Consider the following 12,143-nt stretch of genomic DNA (forward strand, 5'->3'; position numbering starts at 1 on the left):
CCAAGTAGAGTTGTGCCAAGCTTGTAGCGTCATACCCAAGAAGACACAAGGCTGTAATCGCTGCCAAAGGTGCTTTAAAAGTACTGAGTAAAGGGTCTGAATACTTACGGAAATGTGATATTTAATTTTTTCATTTTTAATAAATTAGCAAACATTTCTGAAAACCTGTTTTGCTTTGCCATTAAGAGGGAAGGTGTGTAGATTGATGAGGGAGAAAAAAACAAACAGATTAAAATCAATTTTAGAATATGTACTGTATGTCAATGTATCTTTGCTGCGTGCACACACTGAGGGAGGTCCTCACCAGTGCACCTCTCCATAGGCTCCTCTGCCGATCATCTTCACCCTGTCAAAGTCCTCCAGCTTTACCTGCAGGTCACGCATCTTAACCATGGACTTCTCATCTGCAGGACAGACACAGACGTCAGAGGTCACACGGGATACTATAGCAAAAACAGAGGTCAATTGCATAAGGTTGTGTTCTAAGGCAAAGGCAGGTCAAAGGAGATGATTGTAGAATACAGGAAAAAGAGGACTGAGCACGTCCCCAATCTCATCGACAGGGCTGCAGGTTGAGAGTTTCAAGTTCCTTTGTGTCCACATCACCAACAAACTAACATGGTCCAAGCATACCATGACAGTCGTGAAGTGGGCACAACAAAACCTATTTCACCTCAGGAGACTGAAAAGATTTGGCATGGGTTCTCAGATCCTCAAAAGGTTTTATAGCTGCACCATCGAGAGCATTCTGCCTGACTGGTTGCATCACTGCCTGGTATGGCAACTGCTCGGCCTCCGACCACAAGTTACTGCCATCCAGGAGCTCTATACCAGGTGGTGTCAGAGGAAGGCGCTGAAAATTGTCATACTCCAGCCACCCTAGTCATAGACTGTTCTCTCTGCTACCACATGGCAAGCGCTACGGGATCGCCAAGTCTAGGTCTAATAGACTTCTAAACAGCTTCTACCTCCAAGCCATAAGACTGCTGAACATCTAATCAAATGGTTACGCAGACTACTCGCATTGCCCCCCGCCCCCTCCCTCTCCACACTACACCACTGCCACTCTCTGTTGACATCTATGCATAGTCACTTTAATTAACTCTACCTACATGTACATACTACCTCAACTAACCGGTGCCCCAGCACACTGACTCTGTACCGGCACCCCTTGTATATATTGTTATTTTTTTACTGCTGCTCTTTAATTACATGTTACTTTTATCTCTTATTCTTATCCGTATTTTTTAAAACTGCACTGTCAGTTAAGGGCTCGTAAGTAAGCATTTCACTGTAAGGTCTACACCTGTCATTGGAAGGTGAAACTTCACCCTAGTCTGAGGTCCTGAGCACTCTGGAGCAGGTTTTCATCAAGGACCTCTCTGTACTTAGCTCCGGTCATCTTTCCCTCGATCCTGACTAGTCTCCCTGCTGCTGAAAATGATCCTCAAAGCAATGATGCTGCCACCACCACGATTCACCGTAGGGTTGGTGCAATGTTTCCTCCATACTTGACGCTTGGCATTCAGGTCAAAGAGTTCAATCTTGGTTTCATCAGACCAGAGAATCTTGTTTTTCATGGTCTGAGAGTATTTAGGTGCCTTTTGGCAAACTCCAAGCAAGCTGTCATGTGCCTTTTACTGAAGAGTAGCTTCCATCTGGCCACTCTACTATAATGGCCTGATTGGTGGAGTGCTGCAGAGATGGTTGTGGAAGAATCTCCCATCTCCACAGAGGAACTCTGAAGCTATGTCAGAGTGACCATTGGGTTCTTGGTCACCTCCCTGACCAAGGACCTTCTCCCCTGATTTTTAAATAATTTTTAGGATAGAGTTGTAACATAACAAAATGTGAAAAGAGTAAAGGGGTCTGAATACTTTCTGAAGGCACTGTACATGTCGAGGTAAGATCATAGAGATGTACAGAGATCGCAACTTTGCATCTGTGCCATTATGTTGTCTGTTACAACATGGTCAGCACCATTGAGGCTATCTGCATTTTAAGTTGTACATTTAAAAAAAATTGTCAAGCCTAATATTGGTGACTTACCGCCCGCCACCTGCAGTCCTAGAGTCTTGAACAAAATCTTGTGTGTCATTAATTTATTGCGACCACTAGATGGCGGCCATCGAGCTTAAAGCCATTAGCTTTAAGCCACACTAGGCAAACCAATTTGAAGAAGACAATGCTATCTGATTGCTCCCAACCCATTGGAATCCCAACCCAGTTAACTACTTTGAAATGGAGGAAGCCCTTAATGGCAATGTCCATGCAAAAACTGGTTATTTCTCTATACTGTACATCTCCATAGGTAAGATACAGATAAGGTCAGTAACACTTTAAATTAACTTGCTCTTATAACAGCGTTGTATTACTACAGTAATATGCAGACCACAATTCTCGCGTCACGTGCGCATGTAGCCAGGCGCTAAAATAGAACTTGGCTCTATTAGTGACACATGACGTGCTGCAAGTCCCACATCTCCCATCTCATTGGTTTTTAGGAGCGTATACCCACGGGCCATCTCCTCATTGGTTTTCAGTAGCATATACCCACGGGCCATCTCCTCATTGGTTTTCAGTAGCATATACCCACGGGCCATCTCCTCATTGGTTTTCAGTAGCATATACCCACGGGCCATCTCCTCATTGGTTTTTAGGAGCGTATACCCACGGGCCATCTCCTCATTGGTTTTCAGTAGCATATACCCACGGGCCATCTCCTCATTGGTTTTCAGTAGCATATACCCACGGGCCATCTCCTCATTGGTTTTTAGGAGCGTATACCCACGGGCCATCTCCTCATTGGAGATGAGGAGATGTGCTCCGGGCAGCCGAGCGGAAATGGAGGAAAACTCGCCTCCCTGCGGACCTGGCATCCTTTCACTCCCTCCTCTCTACATTTTCCTCCTCTGTCTCTGCTGCTAAAGCCACTTTCTACCACTCTAAATTCCAAGCATCTGCCTCTAACCCTAGGAAGCTCTTTGCCACCTTCTCCTCCCTCCTGAATCCTCCTCCCCCTCCCCCCCCCTCCTCCCTCTCTGCAGATGACTTCGTCAACCATTTTGAAAAGAAGGTCGACGACATCCGATCCTCGTTTGCTAAGTCAAACGACACCGCTGGTTCTGCTCACACTGCCCTACCCTGTGCTCTGACCTCTTTCTCCCCTCTCTCTCCAGATGAAATCTCGCTTCTTGTGACGGCCGGCCGCCCAACAACCTGCCCGCTTGACCCTATCCCCTCCTCTCTTCTCCAGACCATTTCCGGAGACCTTCTCCCTTACCTCACCTCGCTCATCAACTCATTCCTGACCGCTGGCTACGTCCCTTCCGTCTTCCATAGAGCGAGAGTTGCACCCCTTCTGAAAAAACCTACACTCAATCCCTCCGATGTCAACAACTACAGACCAGTATCCCTCCTTTCTTTTCTCTCCAAAACTCTTGAACGTGCCGTCCTTGGCCAGCTCTCCCGCTATCTCTCTCAGAATGACCTTCTTGATCCAAATCAGTCAGGTTTCAAGACTAGTCATTCAACTGAGACTGCTCTTCTCTGTATCACGGAGGCGCTCCGCACTGCCAAAGCTAACTCTCTCTCCTCTGCTCTCATCCTTCTAGACCTATCGGCTGCCTTCGATACTGTGAACCATCAGATCCTCCTCTCCACCCTCTCCGAGTTGGGCATCTCCGGCGCGGCCCACGCTTGGATTGTGTCCTACCTGACAGGTCGCTCCTACCAGGTGGCGTGGCGAGAATCTGTCTCCTCGCCACGCGCTCTCACCACTGGTGTCCCCCAGGGCTCTGTTCTAGGCCCTCTCCTATTCTCGCTATACACCAAGTCACTTGGCTCTGTCATAACCTCACATGGTCACTCCTATCATTGCTATGCAGACGACACACAATTAATCTTCTCCTTTCCCCTTCTGATGACCAGGTGGCGAATCGCATCTCTGCATGTCTGGCAGACATATCAGTGTGGATGACGGATCACCACCTCAAGCTGAACCTCGGCAAGACGGAGCTGCTCTTCCTCCCGGGGAAGGACTGCCCGTTCCATGATCTCGCCATCACGGTTGACAACTCCATTGTGTCCTCCTCCCAGAGCGCTAAGAACCTTGGCGTGATCCTGGACAACACCCTGTCGTTCTCAACTAACATCAAGGCGGTGGCCCGTTCCTGTAGGTTCATGCTCTACAACTTCCGCAGAGTACGACCCTGCCTCACACAGGAAGCGGCGCAGGTCCTAATCCAGGCACTTGTCATCTCCCGTCTGGATTACTGCAACTCGCTGTTGGCTGGGCTCCCTGCCTGTGCCATTAAACCCCTACAACTCATCCAATTTGTAAGTCGCTCTGGATAAGAGCGTCTGCTAAATGACTTAAATGTAAATGTAAATGTAGAACGCCGCAGCCCGTCTGGTGTTCAACCTTCCCAAGTTCTCTCACGTCACCCCGCTCCTCCGCTCTCTCCACTGGCTTCCAGTTGAAGCTCGCATCCGCTACAAGACCAATGGTGGAACAAACTCCCTCACGACGCCAGGACAGCGGAGTCAATCACCACCTTCCGGAGACACCATCTCCTCATTGGTTTTTAGGAGCATATACCCACGGGCCATCTCCTCATTGGTTTTTAGGAGTGTATACCCACGTGGGTTATTGAAAGAAACTGAGGTCCACACTCCAATCCAGTTTGTATTGATAATGCCATCTTAACGTTGGTTGTCAACCGCCATATAAAGTCCAAAGAAGAAGAAGCCTGAAGGAGGAGAGATCACTAGAAACAAACTTGGTTTACCCTTTTATCTGTGGATGAATTGTCAGAGTAGAGGACCTTGTGCATTTCAGGTAAAATAACAACCCAATGTTCATATCCCAGGACAAATTAGCTGGCAACAGCAAACTAGCTAGCTAAATTGTCATAAATGTTTCATGGTTTTCGACCTGATATTTCAACCCGCGTGTCTTGATCGTGTCTGGTGTGAGTGGACATTATCAACAGGTCTGGTCAGCATGTAAGGGTGATATTATATGGTACTGGTTTCATAATGCTCATTATTGAGAGCAGACCAAGTTATTGGGCGTCACTCTAAAGCGGGAAGGTGGAATAAAAGAGTCAGGAGTAGGTTTTCTTGATTGAACACAGTTCTCTATTGAGGGCATTTGGTCAACACAAACACTCCAACATAATCAATGAAAAACATACATCTTCTCCAGATGAAACAGGAACACAATAGGATTATCTTTAAACTACAACAAAAGTCACAGGATTGTCACCGTCTTAGTGGTTCTTCCTGGATAGCTCCTCTCTCTCGGTGGCCATCTCCCAGAGATCGTTTCCCCCCCCCCCCCTCTCTGCTGGTTCCATACTCTCTCTTATAGGGGAAGGAGAATATATCATTAGTACCGTCAGCTGTGCTTAATTGCCTCTGGTTACCTTGTCTCCCATGCCTTGTTGGGCTACTATCCATGAGCCCAGCCTGCCCTCTGGTGGTCCTTTCACATTATATAGTGGTCTAATGTGAAATATTGCAAGGCAGGGGTCAATACCGAAACCTGTAACTAAGGATGACAATGGACTGAGATATTGAACGGAGCCTAGAATTGGGATGGTATAAAGGGATTGGGATGGTATAAAGGGATTGGGATGGTATAAAGGGATTGGGATGGTATACAGGGATTGGGATGGTATAAAGGGATTGGGATGGTATAAAGGGATTGGGATGGTATAAAGGGATTGGGATGGTATAAAGGGATTGGGATGGTATAAAGGGATTGGGATGGTATAAAGGGATTGGGATGGTATAAAGGGATTGGGATGGTATAAAGGGATTGGGATGGTATATAGGGATTGGGATGGTATAAAGGGATTGGGATGTATATAGGGATTGGGATGGTATAAAGGGATTGGGATGGTATAAAGGGATTGGGATGGTATAAAGGGATTGGGATGGTATAAAGGGATTGGGATGGTATATAGGGATTGGGATGGTATATAGGGATTGGGATGGTATAAAGGGATTGGGATGGTATAAAGGGATTGGGATGGTATAAAGGGATTGGGATGGTATATAGGGATTGGGATGGTATAAAGGGATTGGGATGGTATAAAGGGATTGGGATGGTATAAAGGGATTGGGATGGTATACAGGGATTGGGATGGTATAAAGGGATTGGGATGGTATATAGGGATTGGGATGGTATAAAGGGATTGGGATGGTATATAGGGATTGGGATGGTATATAGGGATTGGGATGGTATAAAGGGATTGGGATGGTATAAAGGGATTGGGATGGTATAAAGGGATTGGGATGGTATATAGGGATTGGGATGGTATATAGGGATTGGGATGGTATAAAGGGATTGGGATGGTATAAAGGGATTGGGATGGTATAAAGGGATTGGGATGGTATAAAGGAATTGGGATGGTATAAAGGGATTGGGATGGTATATAGGGATTGGGATGGTATAAAGGGATTGGGATGGTATAAAGGGATTGGGATGGTATAAAGGGATTGGGATGGTATATAGGGATTGGGATGGTATAAAGGGATTGGGATGGTATAAAGGGATTGGGATGGTATAAAGGGATTGAGATGGTATAAAGGGATTGGGATGGTATAAAGGGATTGGGATGGTATAAAGGGATTGGGATGGTATAAAGGGATTGGGATGGTATAAAGGGATTGGGGTGGTATAAAGGGATTGGGATGGTATAAAGGGATTGGGATGGTATAAAGGGATTGGGATGGTATAAAGGGATTGGGATGGTATAAAGGGATTGGGATGGTATATAGGGATTGGGATGGTATAAAGGGATTGGGATGGTATATAGGGATTGGGATGGTATAAAGGATTGGGATGGTATATAGGGATTGGGATGGTATAAAGGGATTGGGATGGTATAAAGGGATTGGGATGGTATAAAGGGATTGGGATGGTATATAGGGATTGGGATGGTATAAAGGGATTGGGATGGTATATAGGGATTGGGATGGTATAAAGGGATTGGGATGGTATAAAGGGATTGGGATGGTATAAAGGGATTGGGATGGTATATAGGGATTGGGATGGTATAAAGGGATTGGGATGGTATATAGGGATTGGGATGGTATATAGGGATTGGGATGGTATAAAGGGATTGGGATGGTATATAGGGATTGGGATGGTATAAAGGGATTGGGATGGTATATAGGGATTGGGATGGTATAAAGGGATTGGGATGGTATATAGGGATTGGGATGGTATAAAGGGATTGGGATGGTATATAGGGATTGGGATGGTATAAAGGGATTGGGATGGTATATAGGGATTGGGATGGTATAAAGGGATTGGGATGGTATAAAGGGATTGGGATGGTATATAGGGATTGGGATGGTATATAGGGATTGGGATGGTATAAAGGGATTGGGATGGTATAAAGGGATTGGGATGGTATAAAGGGATTGGGATGGTATAAAGGGATTGGGATGGTATATAGGGATTGGGATGGTATAAAGGGATTGGGATGGTATATAGGGATTGGGATGGTATATAGGGATTGGGATGGTATAAAGGGATTGGGATGGTATAAAGGGATTGGGATGGTATAAAGGGATTGGGATGGTATAAAGGGATTGGGATGGTATATAGGGATTGGGATGGTATAAAGGGATTGGGATGGTATAAAGGGATTGGGATGGTATAAAGGGATTGGGATGGTATAAAGGGATTGGGATGGTATAAAGGGATTGGGATGGTATATAGGGATTGGGATGGTATAAAGGGATTGGGATGGTATAAAGGGATTGGGATGGTATATAGGAGTGGAGGCTCCTCAGAGGAGGACCATCCTCAATGAAATTTCATAAAAATAGTGAAACATTAAAAAGGTTATCCTCTTCAGATACTACTAAATATATTCATATGTCACCAAATAATTGATTAAAATACACTGTTTTGCAATGGTCTATGGTAACTTCAGCAGCACTCTCTGGTCTAGCACCATGGTGTAGCCGGAGGACAGCTAGCTTCCGTTTTCCTCTGGCTACGTTTACTTCAATACAAAACCTAGGAGGCTCTTGGCCTCACCCCCTTCCATAGACCTACATGGTAATTATGACCACCTCCCGGAGGACGATCTCCAACCAATCAAAGCATTTGTAGTATAAAGTGACATGTTGTCCATCCAATCATAGGATTAGAGAATCAACCTAGTGTGTTGTATCGGGGTTGTACTGCAGAGCATTAAGGGGGGGAGTTCTATGCGTTCAGAAGCTTGCTGAGTTGGTGACCTTATTGGATAGAAATGAAGAGTGGAAAGTGATAGTTGAGCATTTTTAGGATATTATTCCATTCAAATTAGTTTTTTCAAATTACAGGAGACAGAGGTGGTAGATTATAAATAGTTTTCTTGGTTTTAGAACTTTATTCTTGTGTGTGTCTAGTTAATGCAATTTATTTCAATTTACCTTGGTGTCTTCAGTACCAGCACAAGCATGCAGTTTTCGCCGACAGAATGGCCAACGCTACAGAAAATGTTGTGAACTTTCTGTTGAATAACCCCTTTCAGTAAATGGAAAAGGTGTGAATTAAAACCGAGGGTCGACCTCTGCCTGAGATCAGTTTCATGTAGAAGGATGAAAAGGTGTGAATTAAAACCGAGGGTTGACCTCTGTCTGAGATCAGTTTCATGTAGAAGGATGAAAAGGTGTGAATTAAAACCGAGGGTTGACCTCTGCCTGAGATCAGTTTCATGTAGAAGGATGAAAAGGTGTGAATTAAAACCGAGGGTCGACCTCTGCCTGAGATCAGTTTCATGTAGAAGGATGAAAAGGTGTGAATTAAAACCGAGGGTTGACCTCTGCCTGAGATCAGTTTCATGTAGAAGGATGAAAAGGTGTGAATTAAAACCGAGGGTTGACCTCTGCCTGAGATCAGTTTCATGTAGAAGGATGAAAAGGTGTGAATTAAAACCGAGGGTTGACCTCTGCCTGAGATCAGTTTCATGTAGAAGGATGAAAAGGTGTGAATTAAAACCGAGGGTTGACCTCTGCCTGAGATCAGTTTCATGTAGAAGGATGAAAAGGTGTGAATTAAAACCGAGGGTTGACCTCTGCCTGAGATCAGTTTCATGTAGAAGGATGAAAAGGTGTGAATTAAAACCGAGGGTTGACCTCTGCCTGAGATCAGTTTCATGTAGAAGGATGAAAAGGTGTGAATTAAAACCGAGGGTTGACCTCTGCCTGAGATCAGTTTCATGTAGAAGGATGAAAAGGTGTGAATTAAAAGCGAGGGTTGACCTCTGCCTGAGATCAGTTTCATGTAGAAGGATGAAAAGGTGTGAATTAAAAGCGAGGGTTGACCTCTGCCTGAGATCAGTTTCATGTAGAAGGATGAAAAGGTGTGAATTAAAAGCGAGGGTTGACCTCTGCCTGAGATCAGTTTCATGTAGAAGGATGAAAAGGTGTGAATTAAAACCGAGGGTTGACCTCTGCCTGAGATCAGTTTCATGTAGAAGGATGAAAAGGTGTGAATTAAAACCGAGGGTCGACCTCTGCCTGAGATCAGTTTCATGTAGAAGGATGAAAAGGTGTGAATTAAAACCGAGGGTCGACCTCTGCCTGAGATCAGTTTCATGTAGAAGGATGAAAAGGTGTGAATTAAAACCGAGGGTCGACCTCTGCCTGAGATAAGTTTCATGTAGAAGGATGAAAAGGTGTGAATTAAAAGCGAGGGTTGACCTCTGCCTGAGATCAGTTTCATGTAGAAGGATGAAAAGGTGTGAATTAAAAGCGAGGGTTGACCTCTGTCTGAGATCAGTTTCATGTAGAAGGATGAAAAGGTGTGAATTAAAACCGAGGGTTGACCTCTGCCTGAGATCAGTTTCATGTAGAAGGATGAAAAGGTGTGAATTAAAACCGAGGGTTGACCTCTGCCTGAGATCAGTTTCATGTAGAAGGATGAAAAGGTGTGAATTAAAACCGAGGGTTGACCTCTGCCTGAGATCAGTTTCATGTAGAAGGATGAAAAGGTGTGAATTAAAACCGAGGGTCGACCTCTGCCTGAGATCAGTTTCATGTAGAAGGATGAAAAGGTGTGAATTAAAACCGAGGGTCGACCTCTGCCTGAGATCAGTTTCATGTAGAAGGATGAAAAGGTGTGAATTAAAACCGAGGGTTGACCTCTGCCTGAGATCAGTTTCATGTAGAAGGATGAAAAGGTGTGAATTAAAACCGAGGGTCGACCTCTGCCTGAGATCAGTTTCATGTAGAAGGATGAAAAGGTGTGAATTAAAACCGAGGGTCGACCTCTGCCTGAGATCAGTTTCATGTAGAAGGATGAAAAGGTGTGAATTAAAACCGAGGGTCGACCTCTGCCTGAGATCAGTTTCATGTAGAAGGATGAAAAGGTGTGAATTAAAACCGAGGGTTGACCTCTGCCTGAGATCAGTTTCATGTAGAAGGATGAAAAGGTGTGAATTAAAACCGAGGGTTGACCTCTGCCTGAGATCAGTTTCATGTAGAAGGATGAAAAGGTGTGAATTAAAACCGAGGGTTGACCTCTGCCTGAGATCAGTTTCATGTAGAAGGATGAAAAGGTGTGAATTAAAACCGAGGGTTGACCTCTGCCTGAGATCAGTTTCATGTAGAAGGATGAAAAGGTGTGAATTAAAACCGAGGGTTGACCTCTGCCTGAGATCAGTTTCATGTAGAAGGATGAAAAGGTGTGAATTAAAACCGAGGGTTGACCTCTGCCTGAGATCAGTTTCATGTAGAAGGATGAAAAGGTGTGAATTAAAACCGAGGGTTGACCTCTGCCTGAGATCAGTTTCATGTAGAAGGATGAAAAGGTGTGAATTAAAACCGAGGGTTGACCTCTGCCTGAGATCAGTTTCATGTAGAAGGATGAAAAGGTGTGAATTAAAACCGAGGGTCGACCTCTGCCTGAGATCAGTTTCATGTAGAAGGATGAAAAGGTGAGGGTGTTCGTATTGATTGGTATCAAAAGTCAGCTGGGAGCCTTTCATCAACAGGGAGTCTTTCATCAAGCACCCTGTATTGGTGGCCTTTTGGAAAGATATGGGCAAAAGGGGGTACAGTGATCTGAAGAACATTGATCATTCAGTTAAATGGCATAACAAAAGCAAGGAGCATATAAATGCCTATATCAGATACAAGCTTCTGGGAAAAAGCCGCATCGATCATGTGGACGAACTTCTGCGTATTCAAACTGTGCAACACAACGAAGAAACAGGGATGTTGTCAAGTGATTCATCGACACCACTGCATTTTTGGGCATACAACAATTGTCTTTTAGAGGACACGACGAGAGGGAAAGTTCCACTAACATGAGCAACTACAAGGGGCTTGTAGAGGTAATGGCACGTTATGATGCTTTCTTGCTGAACATGGAACTTTTGACTGTCTTTTCTGGAATGTCAAAATCAACAAAGAATGATTTGATAGCTTCCATCTCATCATCCATTACAAGTGAGGCTAAAAAGAGGTTGGCACATTTTTTCGCTCTCAAGTAGGCTTTCCACTTTCCTTCTGTATTTATTTAGCAAAGGTGAAAACTCATAATCACTCCCAACAGACACAAGTAAAAACTAATTACATAAATGTTGCATTTGCCGAGGCTACACCTAAACAGAGATCTGACATGCTGTATGGGATGAAAACGAGATGATTTTTCAGTCTGATCACCTTTAGGCCACTAATAAGAGCAGCTGCATACAGCCTACGCACCCTGCCAATCTGGTCAGGGTAAACAAATTGGTAACGTTATGTATTTATAGTCCATGTGATCAAATTTGATTTATATTCAAACTTGGGCTAGCTAGGCTGCCTATACGTTTTCAATCCAAAATGACGAACTGAAATTAATCAAATCAACATAATAATGGTGCATAGGCCTGCATGATGCAAACATGCATGAAGCAAGCTCAGCCCTGTGAGTTCTACTGTCAGTTGTGGTCTCTGTGTCGGAGTACAGGAAACCCCCCCTCTTAATCTAGTCTAAATATAATGAATATGAACAAGTACAGTGCCTTCAGAAAGTATTCAGACCCCTTGACTTTTTGCACATTTTGTTAGGTTACAGCCTTATTCTAAAATGTTTTAAAATAGGTTTTTTTACCCCTCATCAATCTACACACAATACGCCACAA

The 12,143-nt window shown here is 44.4% G+C and overlaps 1 protein-coding gene across 1 annotated transcript in view; it reads right to left on the minus strand.

Moving 5' to 3' along the window:
• LOC135557144 (rho-associated protein kinase 2-like) overlaps nucleotides 1-12,143 on the minus strand; it is a 109,858-nt gene that overhangs the window by 63,111 nt on the left and 34,604 nt on the right. Inside the window, exon 3 of the mRNA XM_064990357.1 lies at nucleotides 313-404. Within this exon, the coding sequence (XP_064846429.1) occupies nucleotides 313-404 (92 nt within the window). The remainder of the gene's footprint in view (nucleotides 1-312; nucleotides 405-12,143) is intronic.

The sequence above is a fragment of the Oncorhynchus masou genome, chromosome 16 (genome assembly GCF_036934945.1).
Source record: "Oncorhynchus masou masou isolate Uvic2021 chromosome 16, UVic_Omas_1.1, whole genome shotgun sequence".
NCBI lineage: Eukaryota > Metazoa > Chordata > Actinopteri > Salmoniformes > Salmonidae > Oncorhynchus > Oncorhynchus masou.